Genomic DNA, 19,447 nt, shown 5'->3' on the forward strand with positions numbered 1-19,447 from the left:
TACACATATAGCGTGCTATTATTTCAAGCTGATCAAGTACATGCTATTTCACTTGAAAATATCTCACAAAGTACAAATTCTTCAACTTTCTAAATAAACCATGTAGTACAGAACATCCCTGTTTGGGCAAGTCATTTATTAATGCGTTGTGTAAGCGGTTACACAACGCATTAATAAATGACTTGCCCAAACAGGGACTTGAACCCTGGACCCTGATGCTCTACCGACTGAGCTATCCAGACTCTGCAACCTGCTTTAATCCTCACAAGGATGTGACATAAATTACAAACTTTAACATACGTTGTCCTGTAAAACTTCAATTAATATAAAAATATTTTATTGCCAAAAGTATTTACTCATCTGCCTTCACATGCATATGAACTTGAGTGACTCCCATTCTTAATCCAAAGGGTTTAATATGATGTCGGCCCACCCTTTGCAGCTATAACAGCTTCAACTCTTCTGAAAAGGCGTTCCACTTCTTAGTGCTACATACAGTACATCAGTTGTATTCCACACCGATCAGCATGCAATGAAACTTTCCAACGCAATATTAACTGGATTCATATTATGCCATCTAGTGGACGATTGAATAGCCTACAACAAGCACAAACAGGGTTTGAGTTCTTAATAAATAATGCAGTCAGTTTAAAACCCAACAAGGAGGCTGTACCTAATACACTCATACCAGAGAAAACACACCCTAACATGCTAGTGCTGTTACAGTGCTAAGAATGGTCCACCCAAAAAACATAATTTGATCAGTTGGATCTTAGTCGGTGTGGGCGAAAGTGGTATCTCTGACATCCCAGGAAGAGTCTAAAAGGGTTTGGAACATAGTCGTATCATCATAGCAGTACAACACAGTTTTGTCCGTAGCATCCGAAAATATCCAGAAGCTAATATACAAAAAACGTTTATTTTAATAAACTTACCTTGTTGAAAAAAGTATGACCACAATTTCTAAACAAACACAGTATCCGCTGCTGCAGTCTCTACACAAACTATTCTGCACTGAAATCGCAAGGACACATTTTATGGATATTACGGTAATGCACTGAAAACGCGTCCTACAGTCATGCAAGCACATACAACAGTGTGTGAGTTTACACTAATCAACCATAACATTAAAACCACCTCCTTGTTTCTACACTCACTGTCTATTTTATCAGCTCCACTTACCATATAGGAGCACTTTGTAGTTCTACAATTATTGACATGAGCACCACAGAGCAGGTATTATTTAGGTGGTGGATGATTCTCAGCACTGCAGTGACATGGTAGATATAAAGATATAGACATACTTTATTTGTTATAGACATAGTACAATAAAATTATTTCTTTGCATATCCCAGCTTGTTTGGAAGCTGGGGTCAGAGTGCAGGGTCAGCCATCGTACAGCACCCCTGGAGCAGACAGGGTTAAGGGCAAGGACCCAACAGTGGCTGCATAGCAGAGCCTGGATTTAAACCGCCAATTCTGGGTAATAGCCCAAAGCTCCACCCACTAGGCTACCACTGTGGTGGTGTGTTAGTGTGTGCTGTGCTGGTATAAGTGGATCAGACACAGCAGCGCTGCTGGAGTTTTTAAATACCGTGTCCACTCACTGTCCACTCTATTAGACACTCCTACCTAGTTGGTCCACCTTGTAGATGTAAATTCAGAAACGATCGCTCATCTATTGCTGCTGTTTGAGTTGGTCATCTTCTAGACGTTCATCAGTGGTCATAGGACGCTTCCCACAGGGCACTGTTGGCTGGATGTTTTTGGTTGGTGGACTATTGTCAGTCCAGCAGTAACAGTGTTTAAAAACTCCAGAAGCGCTGCTGTGTGTGTCTTATTGCAGGGGAGACACACACACACCCCACCCATTCACCTATAGGGCAATTCAGTGTCTCCAATTAACCCCAGGAAACCCACGCAGACACTGGAAAAACATGCAAACTCCACACAGAAAGGACACAGAGCGCCCCGCTTGGGGCTTGAACCCAGGACCTTCTTGCTGTGAGGTGACAGTGCGACCCACCAAGCCTCCCCTTAAATCTGACTCTCCTGCATAAATTTGTAATAAAATCTTCTCTGTCTTACTTAGCCTTCTGCTTCCTTGTATAGAAATAGGCTAAATACAGGGGGTAGAAAGTCCTGCTGTCCACTACAAAGGACATTGAATAAAATTGCTGTACATTTTTTAAATCTTTTAAAACTATTTGATTATTAGGAAAAGATTACAAGAAAGATCATGAGCTGCCACACACCCACAAATGTGACATTACTAAAAAGCCCAGGGTGTACTCTATAAAGTACAGTAGTACTCAAATGGATTGCATCAATGGTGCTTGTGTTAGAGATCTCGGACACATGTTCCCACAGGGGACAAAAATGAATTGCTCTGTCTCAGGAGGATATGTTAATTAAAACTCATAATGTCACTCATTACAGTTTAATTTAGAAATACAAGATCTGATAACTGACCTTACAAATTTTGAAGCAGATCTGTGATGGAAATGTTGTGTTTCAATAAACAATAAAAGTTATCAGTAGTGCTGGACAATAATTCGATATCGATATATATCGCGATAGAAAATGTTTCAATAACGGTGATATGATTTTTAAACAAATTCGATCGATATGCATAACGTCAGCGCGCTTTGCCCGTGTTACTTTTTTGCGGAAGCATTTCTGCTCGCAGGTGTTCCCACAGGGACGCAATTCAACAGCGCACCGCAAGCGAGTAGTTCTCCATCAAAACAGTGCAGTAATACACTCAACATAAATGTCAACCACCAACACAATTACAGAAGAAGTAGTACTACTGAGTACTAATAGTACTGAGTACTAATACTACTGAGTACTAATACCAGTTATTACTACTACTTCTTATTAGTTGTGGCGCGCTACGAATAAAAGCACCAACGGGATATTTGCGTTCCACTGTTGCCAGATTGGGCTGTTTTCCTCCTAATTGGGCGGTTTTTTTTCCCAAAAACTATTTAATAGCATTTAAATAACACTTCTATTGAAAAGAGAATATTCAGTTTTAAGAAGCCCCAGCATTGTAGAAGGCTACTAAAAGTAAAGTTAATTTTCAATGCTGATTTGGCTTAATAGTGTTGGTCAGAATGTATCATGTTCTTGAAAGAAAGAACATGATACATGTTTTCCATGCATTCACACTGGCCTGTTCTGGGGTTCAAATAAGTCTCATCAGTACACACAAGTTTGCAATCAAATGAAGTATTGCAAAGGAATATCTTTGAAATTCTGTTAAGGTTATAGGCTATATTTTAGTTTTTCACAGGGAAAATGAGAAAAAATTAAAAGCTTATTATGCTAGGCTTGATGTAATTCTACATGGTACTCACTGCCATAGGTAAACGAGTGAGTGACCAAAACACTACTAGATCAACAGCTACTAGCCACATACAAAAATAAGGTATCAGACAGTTTCTGTGCCACCCCTGTGTGAGCAATGGTCTCAGTTTGGCCACCCCTATGGAAATTGTCCGGCTCCGCCACTGTCCACAGTTGAAAAAGAAGCAGACGAAATAGCTGATAAGAGATGAAGGACTAATTCAGTGGTGTATTCAGCTTGTATTTCTTGCCAGAAACCAGAAAAGAGGTTTGCAGGTACCGCCATCCAATTTTGGTGTTTTTTGCAGTTTTTCTGACATTTGTGTTATTCATATCGATATCGGAATTATATCGTATCGACCGAAATTAGGAGTTATATCGTGATATAAATTTTAGCCATATCGTCCAGCCCTAGTTATCAGGAGCAATTCCTTAGAAGGACACCAAAGGGGTTACCAAAAGTACAGTTGTTATACATCAGGTGTGCCCAATACGTCGATCGCGATCTACCAGTTGTTCGCACAGTGCATACTGGTACATCTCCCCTCATTCTAACAGGTCAGCGTGATTTACATGAAATGTGGCCACTGTTTCTGTAATTTGCGGTTTGCCTCCACCTAGTGGACATTTTGAGAAATGCAATTTATTACAGGTTAGAACATAACATTAAAAAAACCTCTTTGTTTCTAAACTCACTGTTCATTTTATCAGCTCCACTTACCATATAGAAGCACTTTGTAGTTCTACAATTACTGACTGTAGTCCATCTGTTTCTCTACATAAATTTAAAACCTGGAGAATGCGGGCATCGATCCCGCTACCTCTCGCATGCTAAGCGAGCGCTCTACCATTTGAGCTAATTCCCCTGATGAAAGACCCTCCTTTAACCTTTGTAAATTGTAATGTACTAACAGAGCGTTGATGCTGCATTATGAAAGGGCCAAAATAGTGCAGGATATACCAACTGTTTAGTGCAGTGCAATAACAAAGCGGCTCCAAGAAGCAAAAACTAAAATTATGATGCATGTCATTCAACATAAAATATGTGGGTATTAATATCTAAAACTCAGTGCATTATTAGGCTGCACATAAATATAGATTTAAACTGTCTTCTATTTACTACAGTCTGTTTGAAACAGCTGGGCATACAACTATTTGGTGTGGAGAACATGTTACACATACAGTGTGCTATTATTTCAAGCTGATCAAGTACATGCTATTTGACTTACAAACATCTCACAAAGTACAAATTCTTCATCATTCTAAATAAACCATGTAGTACGGGACATTACCGCTTACCTAATGCAGTAAGAAGCAACTCGCCCAAACAGGGACTTGAACCCTGGACCCTCAGATTAAAAGTCTGATGCTCTACCGACTGAGCTATCCAGGATCTGGAACCTGCTTTAATCCTCACAAGAATGTGACTTAAATTACAAACTTTAACATACGTTGTCCTGTAAAACTTAAATTTATATAAAATGTTTTTATTTCTGTTTCGGCTCTCTTGAAAGCGATTATATCAAGTTTTAGGTGAAGTATGTTGCTGCTTACACGCACAACGAAAAACATCTCTGGAGTAAAATTTTATGTTATGTGCATTTATATGTCTTCTTCTTCTTACGCCTTACCACCCAACTTTGGGCATAGGCCACGAACAAGTGCTCTCCAGTCATCGCGATTCTGGGCCATCTTTTCCAGTTGTCCCCATGTGTACCCCGACCTCTTCACATCCGCATCTAGGTCACGGCGCCAGCTGTTTCTTGGCCTGCCCCTCTTCCTTTTCCCTTGTGGATTCTGTAGTGTTTTGTATTACTGCAATAAATATCCACACCACTGTAGCTATTTAGCCGACAGGCATCTTTACTCAGACTGAACTCTTTCCTCATGTACACACCGGGACACCCCCAATCCCCTGTATGGAACGCCAAAGGGACCATACTACATCTCCCCTTCCCCAAAGTAGAACTATAACAAAGTGGCATGAAATACAGTTATCAACTGAACAAGATAACATTTATAACCGTTCCCTATTCTTCTAGGTTATATAGTCTTTAAGCCACCCTGGGGCTTTAACTTCCCTCTTTAGGTGAGCTCTTTGACTCCTCTCCCCCGTCCTCTCTTCTGGTTCCGCTGTCTGCTGTTCCGTGTCCTCCACAACCTGTGGAGGGGTTTGTAAATCTGGTAAAAGTCTGAGGTGTGCTTTGTTTCTCCTCACTTCCTCTGAATCTGTCTCCACTACATAGGACCGAGGAGTGTCAGCTTCTCTCAGTACTGTAGCAGGCTCCTGCGTGTTTGTAATCCAGACTCTCTGACCTGCTTTTAGTTCTGGTCTGGCAGAAGCTCTATGTCTGTAGTTATAGGTAACTGTCTGAGCATGTTTCAAACGTTTGTCCTTCTCTGCAAAAGCTTTCCTGTTTGGCCACCGTGGTTTGAGTTGACCAGGTGAAACGGGCAAAGGTGAGCGCAGCCTCCTGCCCATTAGGAGTTCTGCAGGTGAAGGTCCTTGATGCAGCGGTGTAACCCGGTACGCCAGCAAGGCCCTGTATGGGTCTGCCTTCTTTTTCAAGATGCCTTTGACTGTTTTCACAGCCCTCTCTGCCTCCCCATTGCTCTGTGCAAAGTATGGGCTGCTGGTCACATGTCCGAAATCGTAATCTGTGGCAAAAGAGGAGAAGGAACTTGCAGAAAACTGAGGTCCATTATCAGTTATAAGTATTTCAGGCACACCATGCCTAGCAAAAATTGATTTCAGGGCATTGATGACCCCCGCTGATGTGGTTATTGGGGTCTTTATTATTTCAATGTATCGAGAATAGTAGTCTACTACCAGTAAATAAGAGTCATTGTCCCAGTAAAACATTTCTGCTCCAACTTTCTGCCAAGGCCGCTTAGGCAGCTCTGAAGGTATCATTGGTTCTGGTTGTAGGCGTTGATACTTAGCACAAATCTCACACTGGGCCACAATTTTAGTGATTTCAGCACTCAGTCCCAACCACCACACAGACTGTTGAGCCCTCAATCTGCATTTTGTTATGCCCATATGTCCTTCATGTATTCGGGCAAGCATTTCGCTTTGCAATGTCTCTGGTATGACAATGCGTTGCCCTTTCATCAAGATATTACCATTCATGTGTAACTCACTTTGGTGGACCCAATAGGGTTTTAGTAGCTGGGGCAGCTCCTCTTGTCGTGGCCACCCTCTCTTGCACTGTAGTATTAGTTGGCTGCAGATGACATCCTGCTGCTGGTGTTCTGCTATCTGTTGAAGCTTAGACGGGGATGCAGGTAAACTTTCACGTACTGTGTTAATGAAGACCTGCACCTCCCCCTCCAGCTGTGCTTCTTCCGATGTCAGTGGGCGCCTTATTGGAGCCCTGGACAGTGTGTCTGCTGTAATGAGGGCCTTTCCTGGTACGTGTACTATGCTGTATGTAAACCTGAGCAGTCTAAGGCGGAATCGCTGAATTCTGGGAGGCAAGTCATCCAATGCTTTTGTCCCTAACAGGACAATGAGGGGTTTATGGTCTGTCTCTATTGTGAATTGTAGTCCAATTAGGTATGAGCTCAACCTTTCACAGGCCCAGGTGACAGCCAGTGCCTCCTTTTCAACCTGGGCATAACGCTGCTCCGTTTCAGATAGGCTCCGGGAAATGTAGGCGACTGGACGCCACTCTATGTTATCCTGCCTCTGTACAAGGACAGCCCCGAGGCCAAAGGATGATGCATCAGCGGACACTTTTGTCTTGGCTTGTGGTCTGTATTGAGCCAACACTGTTGGTGATGCTAGCTCCTTTCTGAGTCTGTCGAAGGCTGTGTGCTGCATATGACCCCATGTCCAGTCATTGTCCTTTACCAGCAGATCCCGGAGTGGTTTGGTAGAATCGGCAAACTGAGGAATAAATTTTGCCACATAAGTGACCATCCTTAAGAAACGTCTAACATCTGCCGTGTTCTGTGGAATGGGCATGTCTGTGATGGCTCTGATTTTCTCGGGGTCAGGCTCAATGCCTGCTGCACTAACTTTATGTCCCACAAACAAAACCTCAGGCTGTGCAAAGGTGCATTTTTCGTTTAGCGTTAGACCTGCCTCCTGAAGTCGTGACAAAACAGCTGTGAGTCGCTTATCATGTTCTGCCCTATTCTCTCCGCACACCAGGACATCATCTGCATGACATATAACCCCTTGTAGTCCGTCTAAGAGCTGGGACATGCGTCTCTGAAAATGCTCTGGACCTGAGTTGATCCCAAAAGGTAAGACATTGAAACAGAAACGGCCAACAGGGGTGATAAATGTTGTGAGCTCTCTACTCTGTTGTGCTAAGGGTATCTGCCAAAACCCACTACGTGCATCAAGTTTTGTAAAAACTTGTGAGCCATCCAGCTGTGCTAATGACTGGTCCACTGATGGTAGTATATGCCTTTCTCTGCATACGCCCTCATTGAGCTTGGTGAGGTCAACACAAATTCTAATTGTACCATTGGGTTTTGGGACAACAACCATACCGGCACACCACTCAGTAGGTTTTTCTATCTTTGAGATTACCCACATTTCTTCCATTCTTTTCAGTTCCTCTTTTACTTTTTTTGTTAAGGGGATTGGCACACGACGAGGAGTGGTCAGAGCATAGGGGACAGCATTCTCTTTCAGGCGGATGTGATAATTACCCTTGAGTCTCCCTAATCCAGTAAACACCTTTGGGAATGTATTTTTGAAGATCATTCCTGAGTCCTCTTTCTCACCCAGCGTGTTAATTTCCTCAATTCGTTCGACAAGGTGTAATGCTGTGAGTGCTGGTAAGCCCAGTAGTGGCCTGGCCAAGTTATCAATGACAAATACCGGTTGAGTGGAATTTTTATCCTTACATTCAAGTCTGCTCTGAATCTGTCCTACCACGGGTATCCTGTTGTTATTGGGGCCAAACAGTCTTTTAGGGGTGTGCAGTAGAGGGCCGTCTCTGTTGTAACTATACAGTGTGGTGGGAATGGCTGTCACTGCTGCACCTGTGTCAAGTTTAAAATACACCACATCCCCATTCATTTTAATATCTGAGTACCAGCCTGTATTGTCTGACTTCACCTCACCCAGAAAAAGGCTGTCCTGAAAGAGTTCCTCTTCCTCTGCCATCTCGTGCACAGGCTGCTTAGATCTGCATACAGCCGCAAAGTGTCCTCTTCTGTGACATTTCCTGCATTCAGACTCCTTGGCAGGACAGTTCTTCCAAGTGTGTGGTGGCGATCTCCCACATTTATAGCACACAGACGAATTTCCAGGCGTGATCTGTTTAGATCTTTGTGGTGCGCGTCCTTCGTTCTTACGTGCAGGTGAAAGCGCGTGCACATCCTCACTAGGCTCTTTGTGTGCGTGGACGCTAGCGCAGCGCAGCAGCATTTGCTGCTGTTTCACAGTCTCACTTTGTCTTACTAAGTTTATAGCTTTAGTCAAGGTCAGTTTTGCATCCAACTGTAGCTTTTCGGAAAGGGAGACGTCTCTTATGCCTACTACGATGCGATCGCGGATCAGTTCATCTCTAAGAGTCCCGAACTTGCAGTATTCTGCCAATTTGTGGACTGCTGTGATAAAGCTTTCAGCTGTTTCCCCTGGCTCTTGTTTCCGCATGTTAAATCTGGCCCTTTCGAATATAACATTATGTTCGCCTATGAAATGTTTGTCAAAACACTCTTTAACTTTACTGTAGATTAATCGTTCGCCCTCCTGTAACTCTGACGCATTTAATATATCCTCCGCTTCATCTCCCATAGAATATATCAATGTGTTCACTTGGAACGCCTCATCCCTTTTATCCAAACTAGATGCAACTCTGTACCTTTCAAATCGTCTGATCCATTTGGTCCAGTTCTGAATATCTCTGCAGTCAAACTTTTCTGGCGGGCATATGCGAAATGTATCTCCAACGTGACTCGCAGCTGCGGAGCCTCCCGTGCTTATGTCCTCTGTGTCAGACATGACGGCTCACTGCTTTATTTTCTTTTAGAGATCCCACTTCTGACACCATGTAGTGTTTTGTATTACTGCAATAAATATCCACACCAATGTAGCTATTTAGCCGACAGGCATCTTTACTCAGACTGAACTCTTTCCTCATGTACACACCGGGACACCCCCAATCCCCTGTATGGAACGCAAAAGGGACCATACTACAGATTCCAGAAGAGGGCCAGCATTTATATGTGGCAAAATAAAAAAATCTATAAAAATCAAATTGAGTTAGCAAAGAACCTTGAATTATACTAAACGGTTCTTCAAGTAGAAACAGTTCTAGCAAGAACACAAAAAACCCTAAAGAAACACTTCTTAAGACTTCTTAGTCTTAGTTTTTTATTATTTCAAATGCCATTCATTGTTTCAAATGCCATTCATTATTTCAAATGCCATTAATAATTTATAATCACTGATTTGTGAGATATCAGCAGTAGTAGGTCATGTTTAACTGGTTTAATATTGTTTAAGCGCTGATTATCGGCTGTTTTTCGTGAGTATGTTGGGCGGTTTTCCAAGCATTTTGGCTTAATTTGAAATGCGCAATCTGGCAACCCTGGCTGAAGCGTTCATTCATATTTTGGAGCGATGTATGTTTGTATGCTAGAATATAAATAACATCTTTTACAAACTGCTGTCTATTTACATTGACATTTTCCCTTCTGTCTAAACCTTGAAATTGGGTTTGTAAAAGTAAGCGATACAGTAGATAATATATTTAATGAGCTGAACTAACTGAGAGAAGCGCTAACGGTGGTGGAAGAGTCTAAAAGAGTTTGGAACATAGTCGTATCATCATAGCAGTACAACACAGTTTTGTCCGTAGTATCCGAAAATATCCAGAAGCTAATATACAAAAAACTTTAATTTTAATAAACTTACCTTGTTGAAAAAAGTATGACCACATTTTCTAAACAAACACAGTATCCGCTGCTGCAGTCTTTACACAAACTTTTCTGCACTGAAATCGCAAGGACACATTTTATGGATATTACGGTAATGCACTGAAAACGCGTCCTACAGTCATGCAAGCACATACAACAGTGTGTGAGTTTACACTAATCAGCCATAACATTAAAACCACCTCCTTGTTTCTACACTCACTGTCCATTTTATCAGCTCCACTTACCATATAGAAGCACAAAAGTTCTACAATTACTGACTCTAGACTGCTCACTCTGTTCTTCAATGGTCAGGACCCCCACAGGACCACCACAGAGCAGGTATTATTTAGATAGTGGATGATTCTCAGCACTGAGAATCAAGGCAGTGGTTAATTTTTCCTGGTTCAATCGATTAAGACTCCCATGAAGTCACCCAAATGTCAAAGCATCCCCACACAATCACACTTCCACCACCTGGTGGTATGATGGATGTTCTTATTGTTTCTTATTATGGAATACATTCATTCATTCACTGCCTGTTTTATCCTGGTAATGATCACCGTGAGTCTTTTTTTCAAAAAAACTTCAAAAACTAAATAAAAAAAGATAACAATAATATCATTTCAGTTATATCAATAGCAGTGATCAAACTAAGAAATAAAACTCTGATGCATTTTAATATTGTAGCATTATAAGTTCATGTGTTTCTGTCAAAACAAAACAAAAAAGGTATGTAAATAAAACTGTTTAAGAGTAAATAGGGCGTTAATGACATGGTAACACTGACAGACTGGCCTAAAGATTGATGCTGCAACGAATTTCGCCTTAATTTGATCATTTCAGATTCCGAGTTGCTGCCAAATGATCATAATGTTTCTGCACTGGAGAATGCGGGCATCGATCCCACTACCTCTCGCATGCTAAGCGAGCGCTCTACAATTTGAGTTAATTCCCCTTACGAAGACCCCACCTTTACTAATGTACTAACAGAGCGTTATAAAGTCAGGGTGCAAGTGTTTAAGCTCAGACTCAGCTTTATAGTCATTCTATTATATAATACAATATTAACTGTATTCATATTATTCAATCTTGTGGACGATTGAATAGCCTACAAGAAGCACAAACCGGGTTTGAGTTCGTAACAAATAATCCAGTCAGTTAAAAAGCCAACAAGAAGGCTGTACCTAATATACTCATACCAGAGAAAACACACCCTAACACGCTAGTGCCGTTACAGTGCTAAGAATGGTCCACCCAAAACATTATTTGGTCAGTTGAAGTGCTCATATGGGGCTCCCTTTCTATTGATATATGATTTACAGCGTAGTGACGAAGTGTACAGTGCAGCAAATGTGTTACAGATTATTACAGACAAATCTTAGTCCAAGTGGGGTGAGGGTGGTATTAATCATATCCTGGCTTGTCAGGATGGCCGAGCGGTCTAAGGCGCTGCGTTCAGCTTGCTGTCTTCCCTGGAGGCGTGGGTTCGAATCCCACTTCTGACAGCACATACTTGATATAAATTTATGTCATTAACCCACTACCATACATAATAATATGAAAAGATATAACAGTTCATACAAATCTTAGTCCTAGTTAGTCTTAGTTTTCTATTACAAAAACTATCCTTTACCCTTTGTAAATTTTAATGGATTAACAGAGCATTGATGCTGCATTAAGTAGGAGTGCAACGTGTTTAATCTCACATACTCTTTTCTATATTATGTGGTGCTTTTATATCATCACAGACTCAGTTTATTTAAAATGTTCATCCCAGCTTTTAGGACGAACTGAAAAAAATAATAACTGTCTTTGTACCACTGACAGACTGACTTAAGGGTTGATGCTGCATTTAAACAGGATGTCGTGAGTTTCAGCTGTTCATCTTTTACAAAACAGTTCACCAGATGAAAAACCAACAAAATGTCACGTACCGCTGCTTTAACCAAAAACATTCATCAAAATTGAAAAATTACAAGTTATTGCGTTTGGCAATTTAAAAATCAAAAATGATTTGAGTGAAAACAGAGCATCATTGTAAGATGGTAAATTTTGATGCTGCGTTTCAGTGAGCATTGACGCTACAAGTTTCATATTACGTGATGCCTTAAATGATCACAATGTTTCTGCACTGGAGAATGCGGGCATCGATACCGCTACCTCTCACATGCTAAGCGAGCGCTCTACCATTTGAGCTAATTCCCCCTACTTTGAACCGCCTTTACCCTTTGCAAATTGTAATGTACTGACAGAGCAGAGTGTTAATGCTGCATAACTGTCTTTGTACCACTGACAGACGGACTTAAGGGTTGATGCTGCATCTTTGTTCCCGATTTGAAGGTATAAAGCATGAGCTGTCAGAAGGGGAATTTGAACCCACGGCTCCAGGGGAGACTGCGAGCTGAACGATTGCTTGGCCATCCTGACTTGCTTGCACGTTAACAATGCCAATTTTCCTCAACACCCCCACATGGCCTAAGATTTGAACTGCAAGCTGCTTGAGCTACAGCAACAAGGCGCCGAGGAACGAATATAGAGTTTTGCTCGAGTCCAAACATTAAGGCCAATTCCCAAACCGGAAGTCAAAAACCTGGGTAAAAATCAGGAATCCTGACCGCTAGACCATATGGGAAACTGCAAGGCTCAGTACCGGCTGACGCCAGAATCAGCCACTTCATTCCGCTCTGCCAAGTCTTTGTCACCTTGACAAGACCTGCATTGTTTGATCTGGGGTACAGAGAGCCATACACAAGGAGTTAAAGAGACAAAAAAGAGAGAGAATAGAAACCTTCGAAGTACGGCATACAAAAAGACAGTGCCGTGACCCGGATTCGAACCGGGGTTGCTGCGGCCACAACGCAGAGTACTAACCACTATACGATCACGACTTCCCAGCAGTCTGCCACTGGTGGCTCATGTCGGCTGCTCCCTGATAGACTGCAGTCATAGTTCCAACAGCATCAGCCACTTCTTTCCGCTCTGACAAGTCTTTTTCACTTTGACAAGACCTCCATTGTTGGATGCATTGTTGGTGCTCCATACACAAGTAGTTAGAGAGACAAAAAAAAGGCATGAGGTAACCGAGCCAGCCAGGAGTCGAACCTAGAATCTTCTGATCCGTAGTCAGACGCGTTATCCATTGCGCCACTGGCCCATTTGACTACAGTTCGACTTTCCTGAAGCTCCAGCCTCATTTCGGTCTCTTGTCCGAGGAGAGAATAGAAACCTTCGAAGCACAGCATAGAAAAAGACAGTGCCGTGACTTGGATTCGAAACTGGGTTGCTGCGGCCACAATGCAGAGTACTAACCACTACTGTATATGAGCATTGCTTTCCAGCAGTCAGCCACTGCTCCCTGATAGACTGCAGTCACAGTTCCAACAGAACAAGCTGCTTGAGCTACAGCAACAAGGCAACGAGGAACTAATAGGCAAACAACGAGCACAACAGGGTTTGAGTTCTTAAAAAATAATAATAATCTTAATAAATAATCCAGTCAGTTAAAAACCCAACAAGAAGGCTGTACCTAATACACTCATACCAGAGAAAACACATGCTAACATGCAAGTGCCGTTACAGTGCTAACAATGGTCCACCCAAAAAACATTATTTGGTCAGTTGGAGATCTCATATGGGGCTCCCTTTCTATTGATATATGGTTTACAGCCTAGTGACAAAGTGTACAGTGCAGCAAATGGGTTACAGTCAGTACATTTACTATACATAATAATGTGAAAAGTTCGTACAAATATTAGTCTGTGTGGGGCGAGGGTGGTGTCGATGGTACCCAAGCTAGTCAGGATGCGGTCTAACGTGATGCATTCAGGTCACAGTCTCTCATTGAGGCGTGGGTTTAAATCCCACTTCTGACTGCTAATGCTTTATACAAATTTATGTCTTTAACCCTCTAACATACATAATAATGTGAAAAGATTCAGCAGTTCGTACAAACTGACTTAAGGGTTGATGCTGCATTAGGGGCCAAAATAGTGCAGGATATACCAACTGTTTAGTGCAGTGCAATAACAAAGCGGCTCTGTGAAGCAACAACTGAAATTATAATGCATGTAATTCAGCATAAAATATGTGGGTATTAATATCTAAAACTCAGTGCATTATTAGGCTGCACATAAATATAGATTTAAACTGTCCTCTAATTACTACAGTCTGTTTAAAATAACTAGTTGGTGTGGAGAACATGTTGCATGCAGTGTGCTATTATTTCAAGCTTATCAAGTACATGCTATTTTACTCAGAAATATCTCACAAAGTACAAATTCTTCATCATTCTAAATAAACCATGTAGTACGGGACATTACCGCTTACTTAATGCAGTAAGAAGCAACTCGCCCGAACAGGGACTTGAACCCTGGACCCTCAGATTAAAAGTCTGACGTTCAACCGACTGAGCTATCCGAGCTCTGCAACCAGCTTTAATCCTCACAAACATGTGACTTAAATTACAAACTTTAACATACGTTGTCCTGTAAAACTTCAATTAATATAAAATGTTTTTATTTCTGTTTCGGCTCTCTTGAAGGCGATTATATAAAGTTTTAGGTGAAGTATGTTGCTGCTTACACACACAAAGAAAAACATCTCAGGAGGAGAATTTTATGTTATGTGCATTTATATGTGGCAAAAATCCATAAAAATCTAATTGAGTTAGCAAAGAACCTTGAATTATACTAAATAGTTCTTCAAGTAGAAACAGTTCTAGCAAGAACACAAAAAACCCTAAAGAAACACTTCTTAAGACTTCTTAGTCTTAGTTTTTTATTATTTCAAATGCCATTCATCATTTATAATCACTGATTTGTGAGATATCAGCAGTAATAGATCATGTTTAACTGGTTTAATATTGTTTAAGCGCTGATTATCGGCTGTTTTTCCTGAGTATGTTGGGCGGTTTTCCATGCATTTTGGCGGACTTTGAGATGCGAAATCTGGCAACCCTGGTTGAAGCGTTCATTCATATTTTGGAGCGATGTATGTTTGTATGCTACAATATAAATAACATCTTTTACAAACTGCTGTCTATTTACATTGACATTTTCCCTTCTGTCTAAACCTTGAAATTGGGTTTGTAAAAGTAAGCGATACTGTGGATAATATATTTAAAGTGCTAAACTAACTGAAAGAAGCGCTAACGGTGGTGGAAGAGTCTAAAAGGGTTTGGAACATAGTCGTATCATCATAGCAGTACAACACAGTTTCGTCCGTAGTATCCGAAGATATCCAGAAGCTAATATACAAAAAACGTTTATTTTAATAAACTTACCTTGTTGAAAAAAGTATGACCACAATTTCTAAACAAACACAGTATCCGCTGCTGCAGTCTCTACACAAACTTTTCTGCACTAAAATCGCAAGGACACATTTTATGGATATTACGGTAATGCACTGAGAACTCGTCCTACAGTCATGCAAGCACATACAGCAGTGTGAGTTTACACTAATCAACCATAACATTAAAACCACCTCCTTGTTTCTACACTCACTGTCCATTTTATCAGCTCCACTCACCATATAGAAGCACTTTGTAGTTCTACAATTACTGACTCTAGACTGCTCACTCTGTTCTTCAATGGTCAGGACCCCCACAGGACCACCACAGAGCAGGTATTATTTAGATAGTGGATGATTCTCAGCACTGAGAATCAAGGCAGTGGTTCATTATTCCTGGTTCCACAAAGTTGAATCAGTTCATCTGGACACAAGTTTGTTGTAGAGATACGTTTCGCCACTTAATCCGAGTGACTTCTTCAGTCTGAGCTGGTGGTGAATACCCCAACCTTATATGCAGCCGATTTGCATAACGACCGATCACCGCCCATTGCATAACAATGGAACCGGTGATCAGGTCCATATGCAAATCACAATGACCATTAATTACAATGGTCATGTGTGTCTTTCACTATGATTGGGGTATAGCTCCTATTACGGCGTTGTAAGATGGTCAGAGATGTACTCTCAGGCCCCCTCCCCGGTTCAGAGATGGTCGTTCCCTCTTCACATAGATGGCCTCTTTGACTCCCCGTTCAAACCAGCGTTCCTCCTTGTCAAGGATCTGCACATCGTCATCATTAAATGAGTGGCCGCTGGCTTGCAGGTGGGTGTAAATCGCGGAGTCCTGGCCAGAAGAGGTTGATCTTCTATGTTGGGCCATCCGTGTAGCCAGTGGCTGTTTAGTTTCCCCGATGTACAGTTCCCGGCAACAACAGTTCCTAACAGCATACACTACTTTACTCTGTTTGTGTCAAGGAACCCGGTCCTTAGGGTGAACTAATTTCTGGCGTACCGTGTTCTGGGGTTTGAAAGCAACTGAAACACGGTGTTTGGAGAATATCCGTCTCAATTGTTCCGATACTCCCGCCACATACGGAATCACCACTGGTTTGCGCTTAGACCCCGGTTGTCCTTCTCCTCCCTTCGATCCACTGGAGCTGTGTTTGGGCATTTTTCCCGCTTTTACGAATGCCCAGTTGGGATAAACACATTCACCCAGGGCCTTCTTGACATGAGATTTCTCTCTATCCTTGGCCGTAGTGTCTGTGGGGATGCTGTTCGTTCGCTGGTGCAGCGTCCTGATGACTCCTAGTTTGTGCTCCAATGGATCATGGGAGTCAAACCTTAAGTACTGGTCCGTGTGTGTTGGTTTGCGATACACATCTACTTTCAAACATCCCCCATCTTGAATAGCAATTTCACAGTCTAAGAAGGCTAAACTGTTGTTGCTTGCATCCTCCCTTGTGAACTTGATGTGTTTGTCCACCAAGTTGATGTGGTCCGTGAAATTTGGTACTTCCTCGGATTTTATTTTAACCCAGGTGTCGTCCACATATCTGAACCAGTGACTCAGTGGTGTCCCTTAGTAGGACCTTAGTGCCTTCTTTTCCACTTCCTCCATGTACAGGTTTGCAACAATAGGTGAGACGAGGGACCCCATAGCACATCCATGTTTCTGTTTGTAGAACTGTCCTCTGTACGAGAAGTAGGTGGACTGAAGACACAGTTCTAAAAGTGTGCACACCTGGTCCGTGGTAAGGGTGGTCCTCTTGCTCAGGGTGGGGTCGACTTGTAGTTTCCTACGGACCACCTCCACTGCCTCAGCAACCGGAATGCACGTGAAAATGGATGTAACATCATACTTTCAGACAATCTATCACCTTTTTCTTGTAGCTACTACCTGGATCTCGTTTTAGCAGTTCATAAGTGTTAGTGTCACTAAGTAACAACATCACTTTCTCATGATAGTCTATCTGGTTTAACAGAACAGTACATCTACCCTTGTCAGCAGGAAGTATGATGATGTTATTGTCCTTACTATGTGTAGTAAGTGCATACCTCTCGTCTCTGCTGATGTTGGATGGAGGTGGCTTTGCATTACTAAGGCAAGCTGACACTTTCATCCGAAACTGTTCCGCTTCCAGATCGGAGATGTTGTTGTTGCGGATTGCTGATTCTGTGGCTGTGATCAGTTCCGCTAGTGGGACTTGCTTCAGTGTAACAGCGAAATTCAACCCCTTAGCCAAGATGTCTTTTTTCGCTTGTGTGAGTTGTCTGTCTGACAAGTTCTTCACCCGCTTGTCCACATCACCAGTGTGTGTTTGCCCTTCATTCCTCTTTCGGCCATCCATGGTCTGTTGGTGTTTCTGTCCTGCAGCAAGCAAGTCAAACTTTTTTCGCTGCCTGGTTTTTGACTTTTCATGTTGTTCTAGACGAGCCTTCTGCGTGAAGTTAATCACCTGTTGGAGAGTGGGCTCATCTAGACCTGATGTAAGTCTTTGTACGATCTGCTCCTCTCTAGTTTTCAAGACATCGATTGTGAAGTTAGTTTGTCTCACCCGTTCATTCAGTAGCTGGTTCTGTGCCTTCTGAATGATCTTGCTAGCTCGGTGACCCTTGACAGAAGATCTGAGTTGCAGGCTCTTAGGTGTGATCCTGCTCTGTCTGCATCTGATGTTAAATCACCAGCTCAGACTGAAGAAGTCACTCGGATTGAGTGGCGAAACGTATCTCTACAACAAACTTGTGTCCAGATGAACTGATTCAACTTTGTGGATTTGTGTACCTGGATTATTGAGCATGCATCAACAGATTATTCCTGGTTCAGTCCATTAAGACTCCCATGAAGTCATTCAAATATCAAATCACAATATCAATATCACAATCACACTGCCACCACTGGTGGTATGATGTTCTTATTGTTTCTTATTATGAAATACATTCATTCATTCACTGCCTGTTTTATCCTGGTAATGATCACTGTGAGCCTTTTTTTTTTTTTAAACTTCAAAAAGTAAATAAAAAAGATAACAATAATATCATTTCAGTTATATCAATAGCAGCCATCAAACTAGGAATCCTGACCGCTAGACCATATGGGAAACTGCAAGGCTCAGCACTGGCTGACGCCAGAATCAGCCACTTCATTCCGCTCTGCCAAGTCTTTGTCACCTTGACAAGACCTGCATTGTTGGATCTGGGGTACAGAGAACCATACACAAGGAGTTAGAGAGACAAAAAAAGAGAGAGAATAGAAACCTTCGAAGCACGGCATACAAAAAGACAGTGCCGTGACCCGGATTCGAACCGGGGTTGCTGCGGCCACAACGCAGAGTACTAACCACTATACGATCACGGCTTACCAGCAGTCTGCCACTGGTGGCTCACGTCGGCTGCCCCCTGATAGACTGCAGTCATAGTTCCAACAGAACAATGTGCTTGAGCTACAGCAACAAGGCGCCGAAGAAGTAATAGGCAAAGTTTTGCTCAAGTCCAATTCCCATACCAGGAGTCGAACCCAGGCCGCCTGGGTAAAAACCAGGAATACTGACCGATAGACCATATGGGAAACTGCAAGGCTCAGTGTCGGCTGGTGCCAGCATCAGCCACTTCTTTCCGCTCTGACAAGTCTTTGTCACCTTGACATAACCTGCATTGTTGGATCTGGGGTACAGAGAACTATACACAAGGAGTTAGAGAGACAAAAAAAAAGGCATAAGGTAACCGAACAGCTGAACTGTTTTCTCCAGAGTTTTTGGTCTATTGTATTAAATTGTGACATAATAGTCATGTTATTTCTAGGTGTCTGTAGGGGCGGCATGGTTTCATCGTTTGACTGAGTGGCGTTGATGGTCAGTCTAATAGTTTTGATTTTTTCACAGAAGAAATGAGCAAATTCATTACATTTCTCTGTGGACAGAAG

At 42.1% G+C, this 19,447-nt stretch overlaps 1 protein-coding gene and 4 non-coding genes across 5 annotated transcripts; all 5 read right to left on the reverse strand.

Annotated features, from left to right (window-relative positions):
* Positions 1 to 4,144: 4,144 nt before the first annotated feature.
* Positions 4,145 to 4,217, reverse strand: trnaa-agc (transfer RNA alanine (anticodon AGC)). The gene has a single exon. It is a non-coding gene; the product is annotated as a tRNA-Ala (tRNA).
* A 975-nt stretch (positions 4,218 to 5,192) lies between these two features.
* LOC134321620 (uncharacterized) lies at positions 5,193 to 7,177 on the reverse strand. Its single transcript, XM_063003423.1, has 2 exons — positions 6,496 to 7,177; positions 5,193 to 6,009 (listed from the first exon to the last, which is right to left on the reverse strand). The coding sequence occupies exons 1-2, from the start codon at positions 7,175 to 7,177 to the stop codon at positions 5,390 to 5,392; spliced, it is 1,302 nt and encodes a 433-aa protein (XP_062859493.1). The 3' UTR covers positions 5,193 to 5,389.
* A 5,875-nt stretch (positions 7,178 to 13,052) lies between these two features.
* Positions 13,053 to 13,124, reverse strand: trnah-gug (transfer RNA histidin (anticodon GUG)). Its single transcript has one exon. It is a non-coding gene; the product is annotated as a tRNA-His (tRNA).
* Positions 13,125 to 13,317: 193 nt separating this feature from the next.
* Positions 13,318 to 13,390, reverse strand: trnar-acg (transfer RNA arginine (anticodon ACG)). Its single transcript has one exon. It is a non-coding gene; the product is annotated as a tRNA-Arg (tRNA).
* Positions 13,391 to 18,811: 5,421 nt separating this feature from the next.
* On the reverse strand, positions 18,812 to 18,883 carry trnah-gug (transfer RNA histidin (anticodon GUG)). Its single transcript has one exon. It is a non-coding gene; the product is annotated as a tRNA-His (tRNA).
* Positions 18,884 to 19,447: the final 564 nt, after the last annotated feature.

Source organism: Trichomycterus rosablanca, chromosome 10 (genome assembly GCF_030014385.1).
Source record: "Trichomycterus rosablanca isolate fTriRos1 chromosome 10, fTriRos1.hap1, whole genome shotgun sequence".
Lineage (NCBI taxonomy): Eukaryota > Metazoa > Chordata > Actinopteri > Siluriformes > Trichomycteridae > Trichomycterus > Trichomycterus rosablanca.